The following is a 10,423-nucleotide window of genomic DNA, read 5'->3' as shown; positions in this document are numbered from 1 at the left end:
ATACACACACACGTGCACACATGCGCACACACATGCACGCACACACATACACACACACTTGCACACGTGCATACATGCACACACACACACACATGTGCACACACACACACACACGCGCACGCATACACACACACATGCGCATGCATACACACACACACATGCACACACACACGCACACACACACACACGTGCACACACACACGCACACACACACACACACACACATGCGCACGCATACACACACACACATGCGCATGCATACACACACACACGTGCACACGCACGCACACACACACACACACGTGCACACACACACACGCACGCGCACACACACGTGCACACACACACACACGCACACACACACACACGTGCACACACACACGCACACACACACACACACGCACGTTAGGAGTTAGATCTGTGTTAATCTTTAATGTCCTTCTTGCCTCCCCTTCTTCTCTGCTCTTCCCTGCGCTCAGAGCGCTTGTGTGGGTTCACCCAGCAGGACTAAGAGAGGCCAAGCTCACTTAATCACTGGAGTATCAAATGATGTCAAACTGGTGTCCTAATCCAATCCCATTCAGAACTATTAGATAACAAAATTAACCAACTACTGCCGTTGCTTTATATCACAGTACTGCATCATGTGCTTTACACCTTAAATTTGACACATACAAATCTTATACTGTATAACAATGTTTTAAAATAATTATCGTGTATATTAAGGTGCTATTACACTTTATAATCATACTATTATAATGTATAATGAAGATTATAATATTATAATTTAAGTTTAATATCTAGTATATGGGAATCTTGTAGGGTTTTCACATACAAGGACATCTGGGTTTTCCAGTGTTTCTCAGCGATATCCTACCCCAACAATGAAAGTAAACCTGTGTAACTTCCTTCTGTTTCCAGGGCAGTGGCGGTGAAGAAGAACATGGGCAGTAATGTGATGGGACTGAGCGCTTTGCTTCTCTGAGCATCCCTACGTGGTAGCTAACAAGCTCAGAACTGTGCAGACACAAATGCCATAGACATAGCGGTTCAGCCCTCAGATAGTGAAAAGAGCAACACTGTGATGAGGGTAAAACATACAGCAAAGTGGGAGAAACAGCTCCAGCAAAACTGAGGAAACATCAAATAATTTAAAAAATATAGAAAAGTAAATATTTATAAATAGTAGTCATACTCCAGCTGGCTCATTACCTTCAATATAACACCATCTGGTGCACGTGTGATTAAGGCAGTCTCATAGACGCCTAAAGAGCTTTTCCCGGTGAGTGTACAGGGGCTTAAAGGTATGAAGCAGCCTTGATTTCTGTCTCTTCACTTTCTGTGAACCTGATTACGGGTTGCGTGCACATGAAGTGAAAGGTGAGGAGCTAAAGATTTAACCATGAGCCGCTCAATAAATGTCTCGGACCAGGGAGTGGGTGGATATTTTCTAGGTAATCTCAGAAAAACCAAAACCCGAGTGGTCCCACCAGTACCATCACTGTCTGACATGCCTGTAATACACGCCTTCCGCTCCACTGCAAGTGTTGAGGATATTACGGAAGGCACCCAGGGACCTCTGACGCCCTTCGGCAGAAACAGTCAGACTGGAGGTCTAAATCAATGTGAAGGATGCACCAGATGCATCGAGCAAATCATTTCTGGCTCATTCAGCTTTCAGTGGAGAGTTTTGTATCAAAACAAGGTTTAAAAAAAGATAAAATATGCAAATTCTTGTCATCATCATCATCATTTGCATGTGTAAACCCAAATCAGAGACACCCCAGGACTGATTGGGGGTAGGCTTTGTTTGAATAGAAGTCAGGCAATGTATTTCATTGTAACTTTTAGTTCTAGGATTTGTATGATTTGAATTACCTTAACATGTATATCACATTACCGCAGAAGAAACCGTAAGTAAATGTGCAATCACATTACATACAAGATAGCCAAAGAATCAGTGATGATAAAAAAGGGATGTCGTATGTTTACATTTTTATACTCTACATTTTATTTGCAAAATGTTAGTTTAGTGAAATTTAATGGTACACAGAAATTTATTTAGCTACTTTCGCTAAATGTTGATCATTATTGCTGCCTTGTAAAAAAAAAAAGGAAGAGAGAAAAAATAAATGAATTCCTCTTGATATAAATATTACTGATAACAATTCCACAAACTGGAAGCACTTTCAAATGTCTGTTTTTGTGTAATTTGATAAGACAATTTCTCAAAAAAGCAGTGTGAGAGGAATATCTAATTTCTCGAAATAAACTTTGAGATTATGTCCAAGCCTCCAATGCCCCTCCCCTGAGCAGGGTAATTTGTATTAGTAAAGCAAACTACTCCAGAGCTTTAATCTGATTAATCTGCAGTCTGAGTAGAATACATATTATTTGAAACTGGGTTAGTGTGTTTTCTGTTGGTAGGCTTAGTTGAGCCTTACACTATGAAACATGACAAGGATTGTACACATTTAAACCTCTGTACAGAGCATCAATACAATGCCTTTCTGAATACCTAATAAGGCATTAATATTTTTGTATTTGACTGTGATAATGTATTTAAATCCTCTGTGGACTTAATATAGAATATGTAACTTTATAAAGAGAGAATTATATATTAATTTAAACAACAACAACAACAACAACACAACTCTGAGAAATCAGATTTGTTCACACATTTTCCAGCAGGACCTCCCAAGGTGAACTCTTTAAGAAGAAGGAATTTCTAGGCAATTATTTAAGTTATAAATTGTATCTAATAGTAAATGTGTGTTAACACAATGACAAACTGTCCTTGTTCAGGTTATTATGAAATATTATAAATGTGTTTTACTCTAAAATATCACGCACTTCACACACACATCATACAGTCAATTTTTTGACAGCTGAAGATAGGGTTGTAGGATACTTCTTCACACATTGCTTGGAACATTTCTATCTTCAAAGTGCAACAGAATAGAAGAGCTATTTCTGGGAAATGTGTGAAATGTGTGACCAAGAATGCAAATGATTACTTCCAAAAATTAATCCATTAGGTGCGATTAGGCATGAACCATCTCCATTTACCATCTCCATGCACCATCTCCATGTACCACCTCCATGAACCATCTCCATTTACCATCTCCATGAACCATCTCCATTTATCATCTCCATGGACCATCTCCATTTACCATCTCCATGGACCATCCCCTTTTATCATCTCCATGAACCATTTCCATGGATCATCTCCATTCATCATCTCCATGGACCATCTCCATTTACCATCTCCATGGACCATCTCCTTTTATCATCTCCATGAACCATTTCCATGGATCATCTCCATTTATCATCTCCATGGACCATCTCCATTTACCATCTCCATGGACCATCTCCATTTATCATCTCCATGAACCATCTCCATTTATCATCTCCATGGACCATCTCCATTTATCGTCTCCATGGACCATCTCCATTTATCATCTCCATGGACCATCTCCATTTATTATCTCCATGGACCATCTCCATTTATCATCTCCAAGGACCATCTCCATGAACTATCTCCATGGACCATCTCCATGTCCTCGGCATTTGCTCACCAAGGGGAGGGGAAGAATAAAGGAGAACAGCCAGCCAACAAGACAACAAGGGAGGGGGAGAGCAAGGGAGAACAGCCAGCCCACGAGAAAGGAGGACTCCAAGTGGACTTTCTGGGAAACTTGGCTAGCTCGGCTAATGCTTATTATCTTTCCTACATGCCAACGAGTGACTGTAGATAAGCAGAGAATGTGGTCTTCACACACACAGTAACGAAATATATTAGCTCACGGTTAACGCGTGTGGAAACTGAACTTCCTTAGAAACAAAACAAATGTAGCTGAGGAGTGAGCTAGCCGCCTAGCTAACCCGGCTAAGTTAAGACAGGGACGTCCACCCACGAAAGTTCATGAGTTTAGTGGGTTAATGTCTAGTCTGTGGAGAAACCCTCGTACTGTGGGCTCTTTCTAAAACGCTGAGCTGCAGAAGTAAGTATGGGTCTGTCAGCCGCTCACTTTGTGTTTTAGCGTTAATGTTCAGTTAGCTTAGCTAGCTAGTCCTCGAGCTGCCTTTGTTAGCTAGGCTAGGCTAATGTTGCGTTAGCCGCTCAGTTTGAAGGCGTTGACGTTTTCATTTTGGAAATAACTAAACGACGTCTTATTCTGCATAGTGAAATAACGGTATCTAACACAACGGTGCCCCAGGACTAGAGTTACTGGTATAGATGTAGTCGTTTGGTTGGGCTGGATTGTAGGCAGCTAGTCTAGCAAGGCCTCTATAGCTTAGCTAGCTACACCTTTAAGACGTAAATATCATTTCATCGGCCTTTGAAACTGGAATGACAAGCACCTGTAACGAAGTTGTACAGTACTGGACCTCTCCAGGGCCTGGACGCTTCGTTTATAACAGTGGGAAGTTCATGGTTTGGGAGTTGTGTTGCTGATTTCAGCCAAGGCTCTTCAGTAGAGTAGCTAGCGTTAGCTGCAGGCTCATTAAAGCGCTGGATTAGGAGTTTTAATCCTGTACTGCAGCTGTCCAAGACTGACACTTTAGTCAAAAGTATCTTAAAAGAAACTGGAAAAAAGTATTTATCGAGTCCATTTAAAATAATTGTTTGATAGAACTGGATTGTTACTGGGCAAACATGCTTTTGAAAATTAAAGGAAACCTATTAGTCTCCGTGAAATATACAGAAATGGGGTTTATAGTTATGATGACCATATTACGGAAATCTTTTCCATTATCAGAAATGTACAAATAAGTGTTTATACTGATTTAGAAATAATGGTTCAGGCTATATGTTTACTTTTCAAATCTGATAGTTTGCAGTCATTGGTCTTTCACATCAGGTTGGTTATGTCCCATTAAAGTCTCAAAACAAGGTACAATCTTAGTGTTTTGTGTGTGTATGTGTGTGTTTTCCACAGATGACAAGGGCCGTTGTGCTGTGATTGGTCATTCCCATGCCCTACCCTGGGTGGGAATATCAGAATGAAGAAGATCAGCCTTAAGACGTTCAAAAAGTCGTTTAATATAAAGGGCAAGGAAGATGGAGATTTTGTCATGCTTCAGAAACCATCAGTGGCCTCTGAGTTCACAAAAGATGATTCCCTCTTTGGAAGCTGTTATGCCAAAGAACTGGCTTGTGATCTCCATGCAGATGAGGCAAGAGGCCAGAAGAACAGGTCTAAGAGTGAGAGCCTTATGGGCACCTTAAAAAGAAGGCTTTCCACCAAGCAGAAAGCCAAAGGTAAAGGCGGATCAGCCATGGTGGGGTCGAGAGACGATGAGGACACTTTCTCTTCCACTTCTGTCCCTGTCAGCTTCAATGAGGTCAAGGCCCAGCGGCCTTTAAGGTCGTCCTCCCTTCATAGCCACCACTACAGCCCTTCGCCTTGGCCGCTTAGGCCCGCCGAGCCTGAGGAAGCCTGCATTAAGATGGAAGTAAAGGTAAAAGCCATGGTTCACAGCCCCAGTCCAAGCCCCTCCCTCAATGGGATTAGAAAAGAGTTCCACAATGTCCAAATAGAGGGACTTTTTGACGATCAGAGCGAAACTTTGAAGAACTTGGAGCCTCAGAATGGTGACTTGCATTTAAACATTGAAGAACATGTGCCTGTAGACATTAGACTTACACCTCAGGACTACATTCAGTACACAATGCCTTTAGATGAGGGAATGTACCCGGATTCGTCCCATTCTTTCTGCCTGGACGGCTCGTCACCCATGGAGGTCATGTATCAGGCTGATGCTGACTCACTGACGGTGGACCAAGGCCAGGACGGTCACGATCTCCTGTCCTCGGACTTCCTCTTGGATCAGTCAGGGAGCGGGCTTCTCCTCGGCACTCCAGGAATAGTCCTTCGGAATTCTCGGGCTAACGCTCCTTCACTTTCCCCGTCTCTTTCCAGCAGCGAAATTCCTAGAACCTTCTCTGGGTTCGGTGGCGCGGATTTGCATGTCGCTGAGAGAGTGAGGCATCACCTGAACTTTGACCCAAATTCTGCTCCCGGTGTTAGCAGAGTGTACGACTCGGTCCAGAGCAGCGGACCCATGGTTGTCACAAGCCTTACGGAGGAGCTTAAGAAACTCGCCAAGCAGGGTTGGTACTGGGGCCCCATAACGCGCTGGGAAGCTGAGGACAAGCTCGTCGACCTTCCTGATGGTTCTTTTTTGGTGCGCGACAGCTCTGATGATCGCTATCTCCTGAGCCTGAGCTTTAGGTCCCAAGGGAAGACGCTGCACACCAGGATCGAACATTCCAACGGCAGGTTTAGTTTTTATGAACAACCGGACGTGGAAGGGCATACGTCCATAGTAGACCTTATCGAGCACTCCATTAAGGACTCGGAAAACGGTGCGTTTTGTTATTCCAGGTCTCGCCTACCAGGGTCTGCCACGTACCCGGTCAGACTGACCAGTCCCGTCTCTCGGTTCATGCAGGTGCGCTCTCTGCAGTACTTGTGCCGATTTGTCATTCGTCAGTATACGCGGATAGATTTGATTCAGAAACTGCCTTTACCAAACAAAATGAAAGACTATTTGCAGGAGAAGCACTACTGAACTGGGATTCAGTAGTAATTTTGCACTTTGGGCTGAGCAACGAGTTGTTAAAATGGTTTACAGACATTTGTAGAGTTGAAGTGATTTATTTTGTTTGTGTCAGTTTCTTATCTTGCTTCTGAAGTTATGGCAAATTTGTTGTTCCTCAGTGTATTTGTTTCTGGATGACTTTAAAGGGACACTGATGATGGATCAACAGGGCACCCTAATGGTTCGTTTCACTCTACAGCCAATCAAAGATGCACATTGGGAAAACAAGCCCAGTAGTATCTCTTGCTGCAGTCCCTGAGGTCATTCGTTTTTTGTTCATGCTATTGTTGCAAGCTATGGCATGTGCAACACTTATATTAATATTTCAGCCTATTACGTGTTAAGATCCTCTCGTAAAGTTAATGTAAACAAAATAAGAATCCGTAAGACGAAGACATCCTTCTCAGTCAGTGTGTGGCTTTAACATTTGCACAAGTTTCAGATCAAAATATTAAACATGTTTGGGATAGGAGTGCTTTATTGCCATGAATATTACACTATTTACTGCAAATAATACTCATGTCGATATCACTATCAGGGTCGGATCTATGACGGCAGTGCTGACAAAGGCCCCCTCTGTGACCCTGTGAGGAATCAGCTTTAGATTTTGAAGTACCACTTATTTTTGTACATTTTGTTCTTCTATTAATAAGATGTCAGCCAATCCTGGCCATTTGTGATAGGAACGTTTTCTCAAACAGAAGTCGGTACTTTTTGATTAGCCTGAGCATTGTAAGTGTGTTTGTTAAATTGGTGTTGGTGTCAATACATGGGTTCAATCAAAGCTTGCAGAATCAAGTTTATTAACCATGTAAAATTATTAGATGATGAGAAACACTTTCTTTTTTCTTTTTTTTTAGCTAATGAGGTGCTTCTCTCAAAGTTTCACTTGCAACTGTTTCATTAAAGTCTCTGTGTTGGTATATATTGCATCTTCGGTGCTGTTTTGTTCTGCCCAAATGGTTGGGAACTATTCCATGTTTTCAGTCCCCTGTGACGTATTGGAGAGAGAGCACAGCAAGCGTGAATTTAGCCATGGATAACCTTTCTGTATAGACACTTCCCCAGAGTAGTTACAGCGACTGGCAGAACTTATTTATCAGTACAACAGTGTGTGTGCTTCTCGAGAGTCAGAGCCCTGACCTGGGTGTTGCTTGCGCTGCGCTCTACCGGGGAGCTCCAGGGGTGGTGTCGTCCCTTTTAGCGTCCCTCAGTCATTACTGCAAAATGTTCTATCCCATTAGTAAACAAGGAACACACACTAGGTCATTCCGTTACTGTTCACTTCTGCCTCAGACAGCTCTCAGTACTAGCAATAATAAAAGTGGTCATGTATCTTCAGTGGCAGCTATGTATGAGCTAATAACTTTGCCCCCAAAGTAAACAAAATGAAGGAATGTAATGTGGTTATATTTTTGACTGTTTGGGCAGGAACAATGCTGCACTAACGTTTTAGGCTGATACTAAGGATTGTTTCATATTTAAAACATGGTAGATCTGTGCAACACCTGATTAAAGGATTGTTCTGCTGCAAAATAAAAGCAAGATGCTGTGCTTCCAGCTTTAACAGAAGTCTCTCATGGCAGAAACAGGATGGTTTAGAAATGCTAGCTTTTTAATTCATCAGCCTTTACATGTCAGGTTCATGCTCCGCATTGGATTTTATTGACTTATTTTTAACCCTAACAGAGCAACGCAAGTCCTAGTTTGAGATCTCAATTCCTTCCAAATTGTATCAACTTAATATAGACTAAAAGTGCCATCCTGCCTAATTTGTCTCTGATCATAGGCGTGGGCTCTGTTTAGCTCAGCTGGGTTAGCTACTTTGGTTGGAGTGGTTGCACAGTGAAGCAGTTTTAAAATATAGGCCACATCAGTGATGCTTAAGAATTTCAACCTTTTTAAGGTGCAAGATTGGCTGTTGCTTCTCACCGGTGTGTGCGTTGATTGGATGTAAAAATAGACTTTTTTGTAAAGCGTCCTTGGGTATGAGGAAGGCGCTGTGTAAGTATAAATAATAATAATTTAGACAAACCCAGTGAGCACAGTTACATTTCACTGCATTTGGATCCTTGCTCATTAAAGCCACGTCTTCTCAGTCATAGGTTAAACCCAAAGACATTACACACAGCCAAACGAGCTAGAACCCGTTGAGTGTCAAGGGCTTGTGGAACACACAGACCCAAGGTTCCCTCACTGGTCTTGTTTGGGAGTAAACCTGTCTGGATCTATTGATATGTGTAATGGTAGGATGTGACGTTTCCAGTTTCATGGACACTGCTTAAAACCAAAAAAATAATTTTAGGCATGAATGAAACAAAGACCCCTACATTGCTTCAAAGGGAATGTGTGTTAAACAATCATCTCCCTACATAAAACCTGCCAACGATGCAGTCGGGCTCGTCTGAGTGACTAGAGCCTTAGCAAACAATCCTGTTTGCAAATACGTATTTGAATAGTTCACTGATGTTGAAAAACATGAGGGAGAAAAAGAAAGTAATTTGTTCTATAGAAGATACGCAATCGCCGTGATGGGATGGGGAGTCAGAACTGTTGGGCAAAGTTCAAAAGTTTTTTTTTGTTTTGTTGTTTTTTTTTTGTTTTGTTTTTTACAAGTAAAGCAAAATAAAAGCCTGATTCTTTTTCCACACCAGTACAGAGTGTCCTCCAGATTATTTCTGATTACGCATTATCCCGTTATTGGGAAAAATGCGATCTTTTATGTGTTACGGTCTTTGACTCTGAATGTGATTATGCTGTTCACTGATTAAAATCTTTAGGGAGATTGTGAATCTTTAGGGAGATTCAAATCTTTTGCATTTACTTTCACAAATGGTACTAGGTGACTTGTGATGACGTTGAGATGCTGAACCGAATGATAACGCACAAGCTACAAGTTATCCTAGTGTGTGTGTGTGTGTGTGTGTGTGTGTGTGTGTGTGTTGTGCCTTTTACACAGCACACGGTGATGTGCTACATTTAAGGAACCTCAGAAAAATGTGCCCAGTACTTGGAAGACTGAAACCAACGAAGCATGAAATACCTTCGGACCACCTTAAATACGGAGAAGTTGAGGTTTTATGATCCGTGAAGAGATAGGACAGTCATTATCTTTCTTCCTTGTGTGAAATGAATCTTGGTGTTACCATGACTTTTAGTTTTAAAAAAATGTTGAGGATAGAACTGCTATTTGCTGGTGTGTGCACTTAAACACACGGCTACAGTATAAACCAAAATGTCGTGCGCTTTTATTGTGTTTTCTTTCGTGTGAATCACGCGTTCTGCATTCACTTGCTTTGGCTGCTGTGCTTGGCAATCCCAGGGTTCTTATTTTGCTGACATGAAGATTAGGCAGATTTGGGGCCGTTTGTCATCCACCTGAGGGAGGTGTGGATGTTAACCGTGCATTCGTCTGGCAGAATGAGTCAGAGCAGCAGAAGACTTCCAGAGAGTTAAAACATTACATTCACAAGAACATGGACAGCAAACTGATGCCAATAAATAAATGAAAATTAATGTGAATTAAAATTTTTGATCAGCTTTGCATCCTCATGCTTTTAACTCTATAAAGACTGAAACATTTGGTGTTTCTGCTGTAAGTTTTTTTTTTCTGTCCTAAGTTGCCTCTATTTTTTTCATAAGCCCGTATGTAAAGTTGTTGTCATTTATAGAAAGTAATGGAGCGTATCGGAAGCACAGCTGTCCTGTTCTTAATCTGAGTGGCCACGTCTGTTTTCCTGTGTGATGTTGACGTTCCGCGGATAACGACGGATGTTTGCATGTGTTGGTAAACGTCAGCTCACTCTCCTGTTTA

At 41.8% G+C, this 10,423-nt stretch overlaps 1 protein-coding gene across 1 annotated transcript; it reads left to right on the top strand.

The window, feature by feature from the left end:
• Positions 1-3,628: 3,628 nt before the first annotated feature.
• On the top strand, positions 3,629-9,265 carry socs6a (suppressor of cytokine signaling 6a). The gene is made up of 2 exons (XM_027021411.3): positions 3,629-4,004; positions 4,944-9,265. Exon 2 carries the CDS (start codon positions 5,008-5,010, stop codon positions 6,577-6,579), a length of 1,572 nt encoding a protein of 523 aa, XP_026877212.2. The 5' UTR covers positions 3,629-4,004; positions 4,944-5,007; the 3' UTR covers positions 6,580-9,265.
• Positions 9,266-10,423: the final 1,158 nt, after the last annotated feature.

The sequence above is a fragment of the Electrophorus electricus genome, chromosome 1, assembly GCF_041902795.1.
Source record: "Electrophorus electricus isolate QZ-2024a chromosome 1, ASM4190279v1, whole genome shotgun sequence".
In the NCBI taxonomy this organism is placed as follows: Eukaryota; Metazoa; Chordata; class Actinopteri; order Gymnotiformes; family Gymnotidae; genus Electrophorus; species Electrophorus electricus.
The sequence above is the reverse complement of the archived record's forward strand: the minus strand, read 5'-3'. Positions and strand labels throughout refer to the sequence as shown.